The 15,090-nt window shown below is 37.7% G+C and overlaps 1 protein-coding gene across 1 annotated transcript in view; it reads left to right on the top strand.

The window, feature by feature from the left end:
- OTOGL (otogelin like) overlaps nucleotides 1-15,090 on the top strand; it is a 102,002-nt gene that overhangs the window by 42,087 nt on the left and 44,825 nt on the right. Inside the window, exons 26-29 of the mRNA XM_074825887.1 lie at nucleotides 7,831-7,989; nucleotides 8,460-8,588; nucleotides 10,224-10,343; nucleotides 12,459-12,575. Coding sequence (XP_074681988.1) covers nucleotides 7,831-7,989; nucleotides 8,460-8,588; nucleotides 10,224-10,343; nucleotides 12,459-12,575 — 525 coding nt within the window. The remainder of the gene's footprint in view (nucleotides 1-7,830; nucleotides 7,990-8,459; nucleotides 8,589-10,223; nucleotides 10,344-12,458; nucleotides 12,576-15,090) is intronic.

Raw genomic sequence — 15,090 nt, 5'->3', positions numbered from 1 at the left:
CTCTGAAGATTTTAATGGGAAAGTAAATAATGTTGAATTTGAAATTAAACATGTTTAAAATTGGAAACCTGACTCTAAAAATAATTTTCATCTATTCAGGGAATAAAACTACAACATGGGGTTCCAATCAAAATGCCTTTAATTTTTTAATTAACATATCTAATCCTCAAAGCCACATTCCAGCAAATAGTTTCATGAGTAAGTGATGTGCCAAAATATGCCCACCTAAACCACTTGTCAAATAATTTACAGCAACAGTAACTGTGTAGAAACAATGGTGTATTTCTTGACAATTTGTGTGCAAATTTGTGTCCAAAAAAAGAGAGACTACATTTGGGTGAAAATATTATTTACTGTGAATAGTTTGCCCTGCTCTAGTTGCAAAGAATACCAACAGTTCACTTTTCATCAGTCCTGTGATTTCAGAGGAAACCTTTCTGGATGCCTTCTTTTTTCTGGGTCTCTGGAAGTCCTGTAAGGGTCAGTAGTGAGCTCCCTGTGGGAGATGTCCCTTTCCATCCTTGTCTTCAGCTGGAAAGCACAGTGCTCAGATAACGTTGGCTTGTACCTGTTTTTCCATTTGTTCTACCCCTTCTGAGAGCAAAAGATTTGATTACAGTTGGCAATGGATTTATGCTCTGGTTCCATTTTCTACAGATCAGTGATTTCAGACTCAATTACCTCTACATGCCTTTCCGTCTCCACCATCTGATTCTCCAGACCATTAAATTATGCAGTGAATGAATCACTTTTATTATTCAACAAAGGAAAGATTTCTTTCAATTTGTGCAGATTAGCATGGAAGGATTCCAGGAAAGGCTTGGGGAAAAGTTTCTTGCCATGAGAATGGCAATTTGGAGGCGGTATTTTCATGGTGTGACTCAGAAGTTGGATCCTCTTTCTGAGGACCCTGTCATTTAGCGACCACACAGCTTGAAGAAAGTGACCTTTTCACCTTGAGTTTCTGCTTTTGAGTTAATGTTCAGCATCCAACAGCCCTTTGGCTATACTAACTCTAAAATGTTATAATCTGATGGCTGCCTGAAAAGGCAGTTCACTGAAAGAATGCCTGAGTTGGATTGCCTCTGGTTGGTACAGCTTTGTGGACTGCTGATGCCCATCTTCTACTGACACAGCAGTGAAAGATGAGCAAAACCCAGCATCATGTGCTGCTGTTTCAGGCAGCTGTATGATATGTTGGCAGCAGTAAAATGAAAGCCTTTTGCTATGTTTGAAGCGGAGGATGCTCAGGCTAGTCACCTGTAGATGCTGCTTAGCAGTTTATGGCCTCGGACTCTGGGTGTTAGTGAGCTACAAGAACTGTGAATTAAATTTACTCTGGTTTAGGTTAGGATATGAGGGATTTTTTTCTGAATGCATAGAAACTAAACTTCAGCAATGTAAATAAACACATTTAACATTTGTTATGTTTAAAAAGATAAAAGCTTTGTGCAAGTTTCAGTTTTCTAGCTCCTGCCATCATTTGCTAGAGCTTGGAAAAGGCAAATTTATCACCACTATGTCTTGTCCTTTTTTATTCCTGTTATGTTGTGCTTTATCATTACAATGAACAATGATAAAATATTGACATTTAACATGCACTTATTAATAAAACAATAGTAAAAGGTATCATATAAATACCTCTTTAGATATTTAACACTAACACCATCAACTTTGCTGCTGATTTGTTATTCAGAATAGCTCATGTTGCAGAATGTGTCACTTGGAAACGAATATTTGAATGTTCCCAAATCCTTAATCTCAGAATATCTCAATTTTAATTAGAAAGGGATTGCAGTAATGTGACCTGTGCAAAAGCCAGATCTGATACACAAGCAGGCAAAGCCAAGTAAATGAAACAAAAGAAAATCTGTTTTAAATGATCTTTTCTCAAACCTTTTAATATAGTTCTCTTAAAATATAAAAAAGAAAAACAAAACTTTTCCAGTGATCTCTGATTAATCAACTTTTTCAAAACTAAGAAATGTTGACTTAGAACAAGATTTTGAAGCATATCATGTAAACTATTCCATCATGTAGTTTTCATTATTAACAGTAGATTTTAAAAATTATCTGAATTCAGAAAATATTGTTGACAAAACCTCAGTCACCCAAGAACTCTATATTGCCATAAAATCTACTAAAAAAACCTATCTATAATAAAGAAAATATGATATAATGATTTATGTTTCCTATTGCTTGTAACATACACACAGATACTTGTAATACATCTTTCTCAAGAGTTGTTGAGAGTTTATTCTGCCTGAGGATATCCTTTTGGGAAGTCACTCTTAAAGCAATAGGAAAGAGTTATCATGAATGCATTAGCAGATACCTGGAAGTTGTCTGAGGGTGAGTCAGTAGCTGGAATAATCTCACTCCCTTTGAATTTTTATCAGTGAATCTACTCAGTCATGTTGGTCTCCTCCATTTCTACTCAACTGTGCTACAATGCTAGAAATGTGTCATATCTTACAGGTGTATTGCAAGTTTCTGTTGTATTTTAAGTGAAAATAATCACATAATCTGCAACTCTGTAGAAGATGCTGAGGAAAAGAGAATTTATGTGCATGTGTGTGTGCGTGAGCAATATATCTCATAGGTCCTTAGTTCCTAAATGTGATTTTGTTCTGTTTTGGTTTTTTAATATTTGTATGGAAATACATAACATCAGTGGAAAAATAAGTACTATTACTATTCCTTTTCTCCCTCCTGTAAGAAGATCACCTACTATCTTTCCTATAATATTGTTTCCCAACTTTCACATGAATTTCTTCCCAAACTGAGACAGTGTGTATCAGTGCCATCTGCTGACTCCAAGCAATATTGCTCCAATGTTTGAATAGTTATGGGGAAAAGCAAGTGATGATACAAATTTGTACAGGAAGCAAAAGCAGGGATTAAATAGTTATACGGAATGTATATATATCATTTTGAAATGGTACAGAAGAAATTATCACACCATCAAAATGAAAGAAGCCTTCCAATAGGAGATCCTCCTTGGTGTTAATTGTGAATGAGTTTTCCATAATGAATGTGTTTTCACTGATTATTTGGAGATCAACCCCCCCCATAAAATGGCACAAGAAACTAACAGAGCAAGACCATGTCAGGTGCCAAGGCATTTGTCTGCTCTCCAAAAACACTTAAATATTTAGGCCTAAATAGTCACTGAATCTGCACTGATGCTCTACTTCTCCTTGGATCAAGCTTACTGGGAGTGATAGTTCCAAATGTTAAGTTCTTGCAGAGGAAACTCAGAGCCCAATAAATAACCACCAAACTAATTCTGAGTTTCCATAAAATTTCCTGAAACATTAAATCTGAGCAGAGCTAATGGTATCTCTCTGAAAATATGTAGGAAGGAGAAAGCAAATTCTAACTTTTAAAATACTGTATATTTTTTTTCAGCATTTTTAGAGGTTTTTGCATTTGTTTGTGCATGTGGCTATACATGAAGACCTCTAAGGAGTCATAAAAACAAAAGGACAATAGAACTAATCTATCTCTTTCCAATTCCCAGTATGTCCCTAGATGATTTTATGGCCATTCTAGTTAGCAAGTTAGTGTCTTGTAGGGAACAAAACAACAAAAAAAAGGGGAAATCAGGGTATTAAGAATGGAAAAGAATGAGTCTTTACACTGAACAGTTGGAGAGATTTTAATGAAACTTTCAAAGAAGATAAATACAGGCATGTTTAAATTGTCTTCTACCAGGCTGCATTTTGACTATGTAAGCACACTGCACAGTGTTATTATTGGTTGATAGCGATAGAAAATTTCTAATGTGATATTGAAATAGAAAGTTTCTAACAAAACTAAACCCTAACATTCCCAAGCACTACTAAAAAAAAAAAAAAAAGGAAAGCAGTGCTTTGCTTTTTCGGCTAGGAAGAAATATGGAAAAAAAGTGCAGTGAAGTCTAGAAAAAGAATGTCCTGAGAAGCAGGACTGACAATGAGCTTTTGACTGACTGCCCAGAGCTGTGACTCTGTCTTCCCTGTTGCTTGGCAACTCCATGTTATCACAAAGAAACTGATATTAAGTTGGAACAGGCTGGATATGGTAATTTACGTGGGAAGATACTCTTGCAGTGGGAAAACCATTTTATTTCTAGTCTGTGTCAGCGTAAGTAGGTTTCACATGATGAACTGTAGTACATCCCCTGTTGGGTGCATTTTACCTAAAAAGGTAAAGAGTGACTCTGACTTGGAAAGAGACTGTGCAGAAAAAAAAAAGAAAACCAACAAAACCCCCCACCTTGTTATTCATTAGACCTGCTCCTAGTGTCTACTCAGACATTTCTTCCGGCAGTAGTGACAAAAGCTTGTTTTCATACCTGTGTGGATCCAGTGCAGATTAGAGAGATGGAACTTGATCATTGTCATTTACACTATCACAGTCCCTAAGAGCTGTCAAGATTTGCCCAAGACCTCACTGTCTTATACAAACATTAAAAGATGATCCTCACTTTATCTGAATATTCCCTGTTCTTTTGTGTTGGCAGTAGTTAAGTGCTAAGTTTCAATTGCACTTTATTTCTTTCCTGCTGAAAGAAGGGGCTGCACATGTATCAGTTACAGAATAATTTGAAGACCATTATAGAAACTGCCATTCAACTTTGAATTTGGCTGGTACTGTATGGCTGGAAAAGGACTCAATTTTTATTGTGGTGTATGGAGAGAATGGCAAGGGTATGTATGGAAAGCAAATCTTGCTGTGAAAGCTTTGAGCCACAAGAGATACGTAATCCATAATGGTGTTTTTATAGTTGGGTTTAGGTCTGAGATTTAATTAGAGAGAAAGCAGAGAAGATGCAGGATTTAATGCAAAGCCCCTTTTCTTAAATGGCTAGTTTACTCATAGCTCTACTGAACTACCACTACTGTCTCTCCGCACTTCCATCCTGCATAATTTCTAGTAATTTAACACCAACATGCAGTCCTACAAGTAAGGAAATACTTCACATGTCTTCAGGACTCCCTGTTCTGGCTTTGGTCAGCAAAACACTCCCTTGTCTCCAGGCTTTTCTCTACTGCAGAGTTAGCTTGAAATATAACTCAACTTTTGCCCTTGGCTCAAATCCCAACCATACACAAAAACTTCTGACTTGACTGTGTTGATGCTGTTCAGCTGAAGGGATTGGCCTGGACTGTCAGAAGGCACAGGCAGCAGCTTCAATTAGCATGGCTAGTACAGCTACCACTGCTGCTCCAAGAACTTGTATTCATTGCCAAAAAAGGTGTATTTTTACTGTGGGATAATTAGCCTGAATTAACTATCCTTATTTAAAATAAAGCTCTCCATCTCTTTTCTTACAGTGAAGACATTGCTTTCCTATTAAATCAGAGTGTCCCCTTTTGCTGAGGTTAAGCTAACTGAAGAGGAATGAACTCTGCAATGAAAACAGCCCACAATGTCCTAGGCATCAAACAGACCCATAGACTTCAAGGAAAGTCCTTTTCTGAACTGTCTCATGGTGGGGAGGTAGCTTCCTTTCTCACTTTTCATTTGGCCAGCACAGAATGTATCAGCTTGCATCCTATCTACCAAACTAATGAGTTTGTCTCCTTTTTAATTTACCACGTCACCTCCAATAAATGCAAAAATGCTCTGGGCTGTTATCTGACTTGGAGGGGAATAATTACTGGACTGACTCCAGCAGCAAGCCTGGCTTAATTAAAACACAGTGCATTTCCCAAAAAGGTAGTGACCAATTTTATTCTGAGTGCAACCTAAACCAACTTTATAACAGAATGAAACAGATGAACTTTGCTTTACCCTGAATCTTTCAGTACTTTTAAACTGAGGTGCCCTGCTAAATCACGAAGAGCTGATTTCCTACACTCTCTTACCACTACCAGCTAGTGGCTAACTTTACCCACCTTAACTGTTGTCTTCCAAGCTAATTGCTAACACATACCACCCGTTTCTTAAGCCCTGACATTAGGGTAACAAAGCTTTCAGGCAGTCTCCCCTACCTCGTGTTCATTGCATTTGCTCACACTTGTTGTAGAGTGTTTTCTATACCAAGTAGCAGCATCCTCTGGCTTGTGGGCCATGCTAGACTAAGGGCAGCAAAGCTGTAGCACCTCCTCTGTGTGTCAACAAAAACACTTCCCATCATCTAGGCTTGTTTGTTTGTTTAAATTTAACGTGTTCTTTAAACAGTTTGGTCACCATGACTTTTATTAAGGGAAAAAAAAAAAAGCTGCTTCCTGTAGCACCAGTATTTTCTGTATGCAGTGTTTCTCACTGGTGAGGAAAAATTGCTGATATGTTTTTTTTATTCTTCAATTCTGATGAGCACAGAACAAATAAGGGTACGAATGTGAGACAGTCAGGGAGTAGTTAGGAGTATCTACGCAGAACCTTTCAGGGGTACACTGACCAAGGGAGGGAGCAAAGCTCTGGAGAGAGATGCTGTGGGCACAAACCAAGGCAAGGGACCCCTCACATTGAGGCCAAGTGGAGCTCTCTGAGAGCGTTGCTGGGAGCCAAGAGGAGTTCCCAGGACTAGCGAACTGCTGAAAGCCACCATTCCCACCTTACCCATTGTGTCCATTAGCACCTGCAACTAGTTTCAGCCAGTCATAGTCTCAGAGAGTGTTTAAAGAAGGGTGGGACTAACAAGGGAAGTTTAAATATCTTTTTGTTTCAAACGCTACCCAAGTGTCTCATGTAAGATTGGATGGCTGAGCAGGTGAGATAAACAGCTTTACACCTCCAAGATCTTTATTTCATATCTGGCTCAAGTTTGTAATGACTGTAAGATTGAATTTGATCAAAAATTAAACTGGATTCAGAATCACTACTACTGGTTTATATTAATGTTATTAAGTTAACTCAAGTCTTTTCTATAGTTATGGCTCCTTGTTGACTTTCAACAATTAATACAGAAATGAACTGAAAGGCAAATTAAAATAAGAAATAATAACAGTAACTCAACTTTATTTTTGTTTGTGGTAGTGTTACCAACTCTGAAAATACAGCTGGTCTTCTTTGTTCCAATACTACTCCTAGCATGGGGAATTACAAGGTGCATGTCTGTTTACCTCAGGGTACAGGAGAACCACAGAAGCTGTAGGCGAATAAACAGACATGTTGAGCCAAGGTGCAGAAGTGATTTTATGTGCCTAGAATGCAAAATTAATTTACAAGCTGGAGAGCCAACAGATATGGGATTGGGAAGGCAGTAATTTTGAATTTTGGGTACTAAGCCATCAGACAACAGAGTACACAAATCTTCTAACTGTTAAAGAAAAAAAAAAAACACAAACAAAAATGTCAGCAGAAACCTTTGCCCCCTCCAATAGCATTGAGCATGACTCATGGTTTTCTGAATTTTGATGTGTGGTGGTACAAAAATTGTTCTACTACTGACAGATGGTAGGTTTCTTGTTTTTAAAAATATGAAACCAGCTTGATCTCATGTACCTTGGTTTAAAAATAAAGCTCTTTTTATAGCATGTCTCAATTTTGACAACCATACTGTGCAGTAAATATTGGATACCATGTATGAGCACATTTTAAAAGTCTAAACCAGACTCTTATTTTAGGGGTAGGCTGATCCTCTGACTTTGTGAAGTCCTCAGAAAGAGGATTTACAGCTGAATGTAATGGCTCTTTGTGTTTAAAGTTTGAGTTGGTTGTGGGTCCAGCTTTGAATTTAAACATGCATTCCTTGTTTAGCAGCTTTCTTAAATTTTATTTCAAAGATGTGTAAATACTGAGTTATATATCTTTTTGTGATGGTAAGCCTAGAATAAATCTGCAGGAGTGAAATGCAATTGAACCTACAAGTAAAATGATTTCTACTTCATATTGCAGAGCACAGATAACTCAAATATATCTATAATTGCTCAGAACAAAAAGTGCTTTGACAATGATATTGTTTGCTCGAAGAATATTTTCATCACTGTTGGAGACACTGAGATTTATTTTAGTGAACCTTCTGAGAAGCAGGTTAGTTATTTTCTTTCCCTTTGGGTTGCTCTTTAAGAGAAGCATTGTAAAGTTACAAGTCTAAAGGAGCATGTTTTTGGAAACATCTCTCAGTACTTGTAATAGTACAAGTGTCTAGGCCTGGATAAAGCTGCAGGTCCCAGGTAAAATCTTATTTTCATTGTTTTTTTCAAGTTCTATTTGTCCTACAAAGAAGACTACTCAAAAGCCTCAAGGAGTTGAAGCATATTGACATTTATTTGTTTCTTTCCACTTGGTTTTGAAAGGGAAACAAAAGTACAAAATCAAAAGTACAAAATCAAAGCAAACTTGAATGATTGAAAAGACAAAATATCAAAGTATTCAACAACATTTCTAGTAATATTATTGATCAGCTATATGCTAAAGTGTTCTTCAGTATACACTTTGTTATTAATCAGCTGCATACCTTGGTAGAATTACTTTATTAGATCTTAATAAATATTCATTTCTGTCAGAAGACCTTAAGGGGACAGGAAAACAAATCTAACTATCAGCTTTGGAAGGCTGGATATTATACTGTGATACACTTTCCAGAACAGGACATTACAATTCTGTGGGATAAGAAGACAATGATGCATGTTAAAGTTGGACCTCGATGGAAGGTGAGCCAAAATAAAAACCTGAGATTTTGTGTAGCATTCTGTGTTGCTGTGATCTCTTATTCAATAACTGTGACTGTTTTTTCTTCATGACTAAATTTCCCAGTGATATAGCTGTTTATCACAGTGCTAGCATGTCCCAGGTAAGAAGACAGAGAATGTAATTTAATGGCTGGACTCCTGAAGAGAAGGGGTGGTTCCTACACGCATGTTTACTCTCTTGCTCCACACATTGCAACCTTGCAGATATGCAGTGCTTCGGCTCTGACTCAAAGTTACTTTGAGGATGGAAAGAGAGGGCTAGTTTTCAGTTAGCCAGTTCACTGCATGTTTTCATAATTGCTGAAGCCAATGGAAAAGAAGCTTTCCATATCTAGTGAGATGGAAGACAGCAGTTTTGTAGCACAGATTGGATTAGGCTGATGATGGAACTGCACCCTGAGATGTAGTAGAGGCTGCTGAGATGAACAGATTGGAGTCACATCTTGGGTTTAAATTAAGAAGACAAGATACAGGAAAGGATCTAGACCAAAACTGACATTTAAACTGAATAAATATACTGTGACAGAATTCAGCCATGACGTAGGGAAGAATATGAGGCTCCTTCTCTTGCCAGTTGCTCTTCTCTGGTCCATTCCTACATCATCATCTGCCTTGGTGTCTCTGCAACTCAGTCTTTGGGTCCTGGCAGAGTAACCTTATGTGCACATTTGATAATTACATTCCTGCTTTATCTCAGCCATGTATTGAAAGGATGCTCTTTCCATTAAAAGAAAAGAAAGCATTCTATGCTAGAATAGAATATGAGATTTTTTTAAGTGTTAGTAAAAGTTACAATGACCATCTAGTCTGGTTATAGCCATATAATGCTTACTTCACATACAAGCTGATTGATCAGCCATCAATACATATAGTGAAAAAAAACTTCTATTTTTGGGTAAGCTAGCAGGGAGCTGAGTTCCACAGGTTGCATGCAGGGACACAAATAGTACAAGCTCTTTCTGTTCCAATGACTGTTTCTTCCAGATGCTCTAGTTCAGTGAAATAATGTCTCGAGGAAAAAGAATTCATTAGTGAGCCACAGCACCCTAGGAATCCAACTCTACATTTTACTGTTGTGCAGAAATACCTTTTTCTCTATGTATGTATATGTGTATGCGTGTATACATACTTCTTCCATCAGCAGCATGTGCCTCAACACAAGAAAATTGCAGCTGTCTCTTTTGTAACTGCTATTACAAGTGTTCTTGCTATTGTGAGCTAAAATTAGAGGCAGCAAGTTTTAATGACAACAACTAGTCAGGCTTCACAGTCATGAGGTAATTCACCTGAACTTTTGAGTTTGGACTGGATGAACTACTAAGCTTTCAGAAAAAATTATGACTAGATTCCAGTTCCTTTTCACAGGCAGACAGTATGAACAGGTTCTGGAAAACAGGAAGAAAAAAGGAAAACATAAATTTCTATTAAAAGTTATTTGCAATTTGGAACTTAAGCATAACAGCGTGTCAGATATTTTCAAAGTGTTTCAGAGTTACATTCACTTCTTTCAGTTTAAGCATGTTTTATTCTACATATGTAATTTGTACTGATTGTTGACCATCAGTACATTTTAAAAAAATCCATCTTCTCTTTTAGGGTAAACTGGCAGGTTTGTGTGGAAATTTTGACAAATATACTTCAAATGATCTGACTACATCAAACAACATGGAGGTGAGAAATGCACAGGTGTTTGGAGACAGCTGGGTATTAGGACAGGTAAGTCCCATGTCCAGTAAAAATTTAGAAAAAAAAGATTATAATTTTAATTTATAAAGGAACATGTTATAAGCACTTGATGTACAGGGATTTTCTAAACTGATGGCCATTTTAATTTTTAGAGGACATTTTAATTTTTATGTCTGTAGATGTGAAACGTGTTAATAATGTCTTATGTCATAGCAAACATATACTGAATATAAATGAAACAAAACAATGTCTTTAGGGAAGAATATATTTTTCCCTATATAAGATAATTATCATAGCTGTCTGGATTTCAATTTTCTACAAAGTTAGATACATTGGTTCTGATATTTTGGATTCAGCTCAATTTTAAAAACAATTGTGATTTCCCTGGTGTTGGAGGCATTAGGATATTGAAAGTAAATAGAGTCTGAATGCTGGAAAAAGGTCTGGAAAAAAGTTACTGAAAAAAAATTGGTGATTTTTTTTTTTGGTTTTAGTTGCAGTTTGTAAACAGAGAACAAACTGACAAAGCAGTGGCGGTGAAGGGGTGAGACAGAAAAGGCTCAGATCAGCAACAGTCACAACCCAGTATGGAAACATAGTTTCTGAGGAGAATGAAAAAAATCAGTATTTGTAAAGCACTCCCTTAGGATGTCTGTGAGAACCAGTTTTTAATCTGTTCTCTCCTTGACTCACAGCAGGAAATTGAACCAAAATCTCTCACCTCATGAAAGAATATGATACCTATTCTGCTTTGGAGTAAAGATTTTGAGGCTTCACTCCCTCAATATCATCCTTTGGATCTATTTAACTCTACATAAAATGTTTAAATTGTGTGAGCAAGCAAGGCAAATGTGTAGTGTTGGTGGCTATACTGCTCAACTAGAAGGTGGTACATAAAGAAATGTGTAAATACTTTGTATGAAGTGTTTGAGTTTTTCTTTTCCAATCTATCAGTTCAGTAGCTTCTTTTAAAAAGTGTGTAGTGTTTGCATAGGATTCTAGGATGTTAAAACTTTTGCTTATGCAGACCAAACTCAAACTTTCCTTTTTGTGGCCATATGTATATATATAATTTTGTAAAATGTAATGTAAACTTCCGATCTCTGTGGCTGCCAGAGCACTCAGGATCTGAGTTCAACATTGGCCTCACAGGCAGCCTGTTCTTGGCCAGACTTGACACTTCATCTGCCTCTGCAGTAGGCGTTAGAGATTTTTTCAGAAAGGACCTTTGGCCTTCATAGGGGTGTACCCTGGTCATGTTTTCTGCAAAATCTAAATGCTGAAAAGGAGTATTTGATAGCTGGAGGCCTAGAACCCAAGTCTGCTAATGGCAAACGTGCTTGCATTGGCACCATGAAGCCTGGGATGCTTCCAGGGTTTCTCCCTCCTGGGAGTGGCAGCACATCCCCCCATGGCAGCGTCCGAGCATCTGCACAGGAGGGCAGCATAGATGGGCGACTGCACTGCAGGCTGAGGCTGCGTCAGGGCACCCCAATGCTGCCTATGGATCCATTGTTACCCCTTCCTGATCTTCCCTGCTGCACCAAGAGACTATGGTTTTGGATCAACTTGTGTTTTCCGAGCTGAGTGTCGTTTTGTAATGTTTTTTTGTTCGTTTTTCTTCTTGAAGAGAGAGTTTAAGAGAGGGAGTTGTATCTCAGCCATTTTTGAGTTATCACAATGATCTTTGACTTTTTTTTTTTTTTTTTATGGGTTGCTCTCTTCCTACCGCTGCTTCTTTATTTGAACTTACAGGGCTAAAGCCATCTGTAGTGTGACTCCATTTAAAGTCAGTGCAAAACCACCAGGGATGGATTTGGACCATGGATTTGTTTGTGATGTTACAGTTGGTTGCTCTGGTAATGATTATAATGTGTCACAAAGAAAACATTTTGTCTTTATGCGCTGAGTAGACAGCAGGAACGTTTTAGTACTTCAGAACAAACCACAAAGATTCTTTTTTGTGCAAATGCTTCCAATTATAACAACAAATCAGGGAAAGGGGGAGATGAAGAAGATAGCATTTAAACTATTTTTGTTTTCTGAGTATGCAGGTATTGAATTATATGATACTATAGTGTACCTGAGTCCATGATAAACACACCTTCATATAAAATGTTTGTGGTGTTTTTGCTTGTTTTTAAGTGCAAGAGCCCAAACGAAACATTAAGACCATGTGAGGTACATCAGAGCAAGTTCCCTTATGCCAAAAAGGAATGCTCAATTTTATACAGTGATGTTTTTGCACCTTGTCGCAATGTGGTAAGTTTATTAAATATCCAAGCTGTGCTCTCATATATGAAAATATTAAAATTCCAGTAATTAATTTCTTCTTGCCATTCCCCTCAGCCTGAATGCTGTGGAGAATACAGAGTAGAGCCCTGCAAGTATCTCTATGTGGGTGGGCTATGTTTGTGCAGAGCTCCTTGTTCCTTTCAAGACTGGAGCCTAAACATAATAGTGATAACTGTGAGCCATGAGTTAGTAGACTGGATAATCAAGGTTCTGTTCTCTTCAGGTTTTATTTATATAGGTAACTAGATTTTTAAGGCTTTTGTATATATTGCAGGATTCTAAAATGTTTGTGTAATGTGCTTACAGCTTATCTCAAATGGTTTTGTTAACTGTTCTGCTCAATATAGGAAGAAATATGAGAGAGTGAGATTTCAGCTTCAGAGCTATTGGTATTTTTAATTGGCTGACAGCTTCTCATCTGCTTTTTATCAAAGCTCTGAGGTTTGGTGTTTTTGTTTTCCCAATACCTGGCTGAGCCTGGGACTTGAGTTACAAGAATGTCCTTAAGTTCAGTCTAGACAAGATGGAGACAACAATAGCTTATGTGGGAATCTTTTATTCCATTTTAGTCCACCCTTTATCAATGCAAGACATGCTCTACACATTTTGCCATATTTCTGATTTATCCTCACAAAGGTATTATTGAAGGTGTTTCTTTACACCTGTGCTAGCAAGAATACTACAACATTTCATCTCAGTCTCTTATTTTCTTTACAACTATTAATACTAGATGAGATCATTAGATGTCCCCGCTGAACCTCCTGACTTTCAGGACTGAAGTTTGATATCAACATGGTTAGGAATTTGCCTGAGGAGGAGGTTGCAATAGCTTAACTTGAGAGATTTATTAATGTTGACTTTAGTTACTATGTAAAGAATTTTTTGAGCATGTGCCTGAGAACACAGTGATGAGTGTATTTTCAAAGTGGAAAGTAATAAATAAAAATGGAACTTTTAAGAGTTTTTAAGGAGCTGTATTATTATAACTTATAAAGAAAGATGTTTTCTCTTGAACATTCATTTTCTAGATATTATCCAGGTTGTGATTTAAAATTTGTAAACATTATGCCAGAAATCTAGCATAATTATGTTAAAAAATGTATGTCAGGTGCAAAACACGTCATTTAATTAGTAGTCAAGGGTTTTTACATGCACATATCCATCTTGTATGGGACAGCCTGTAAAGCAAACATCTTTCAGGTGTTTTTACAACCTATTTCATCAGCGCATGAAAATACAGCTCTTACACATGTAATGTTAAGTGACCTCCTGTCAAGGATATCTGCAGCTGACTGCTGGCTGCATGGGTGGGGAACTGGACACCAAGGAAATAAGCCAGAGACTGACACTGGGGGCACAGAAGGAACAGAAAGTGTACGTGTGGGTTTCAGGATGTGTTTGGAGCAGCGCTCTTACAGTGGCTCCTTCTGTGTGGGTGGTGGAAAATCCTGCTGTGCATGGAGGCAAGCTCCCGCCTGTGGGACAGGCAGCCGTAGAGTTCAGCTGAGGCTGGAAAATCCTATTTTCAGGGAGACAAAATCTTGCATCTCTGGGTGGCAGCGACTGATGGATTGCAGTTGCCCAGCTAAGCACTGAACTCAGCAGGGGCTGAGGAGCCTCAACACTCACAGAAAAAAAGGTCTTCCTCATAACTCCTGAACTTAGCAGGAGCTTTGACCCGAGGCTCACAGTTTGTTACAACAGCAGGATGTTGCTGACCCATGTTGCTGTCCTGCAGAAATGAGAGAAAGGTTGAGCTCTTTGGAGCGAATCTGCTGTTTGGTGGTTCCTGTGAAGCTATTACAGCCATTTTCAAGGGATCTAAGGCTTGTGCCCACACCCCAGTGGTATCCCTGTTTTCAAAATAAGAAAAAGAATGAAAGCAAAATGGCATCTCTCTCCAGTGAAGGCAGAAAAAGACTCTTCGTATCCCTGCCAGCTTCTAGCAACTGCCAGCTGAGAAGCTGTCTCCATGTTAGATAAGTGCTGCTTTGTTACTGTGATGGTATTTCTGTAATATGACATGTACCGTTTGAGTGTTCTACGACTGAGCTAGACCAGAGTCTAAACCAAAGAAAAGCATTGCTTTAAACATTCCATGTGTTGAGTAACAAAACTGTTTTGGAAATGTTCCTCAACATACATAAAAGATGATTAAAACTCAAGAAATATTGTATCATGTAACACCACGAAATAATGTGATAGGATTTTAGAGTGAGGATGTGGGTTTCTGATCTAATGAAGGTTTGTGGTCAAGCTTTCTTTCCCTGACCAAACCCCCCTCTACAAATTATTAATTACTTGATAATCAGAGCTGCAGCTCTTACTTTGTTGTTCATGCAAAACTGACAGGATGACTATAGATGGCAGTATTTGCTTTATAAAAACAGAACTTCCAGCTCAATATACTCTCCAAAATCAATGAACAAGTGTGTGGACAGACATAGTTGTTAATAACCACTAACTGAAATTTTCTCTTGGC

Source organism: Strix aluco, chromosome 5, assembly GCF_031877795.1.
Source record: "Strix aluco isolate bStrAlu1 chromosome 5, bStrAlu1.hap1, whole genome shotgun sequence".
Classification (NCBI taxonomy): domain Eukaryota; kingdom Metazoa; phylum Chordata; class Aves; order Strigiformes; family Strigidae; genus Strix; species Strix aluco.
This window is presented reverse-complemented; position numbering and strand designations above follow the sequence as displayed.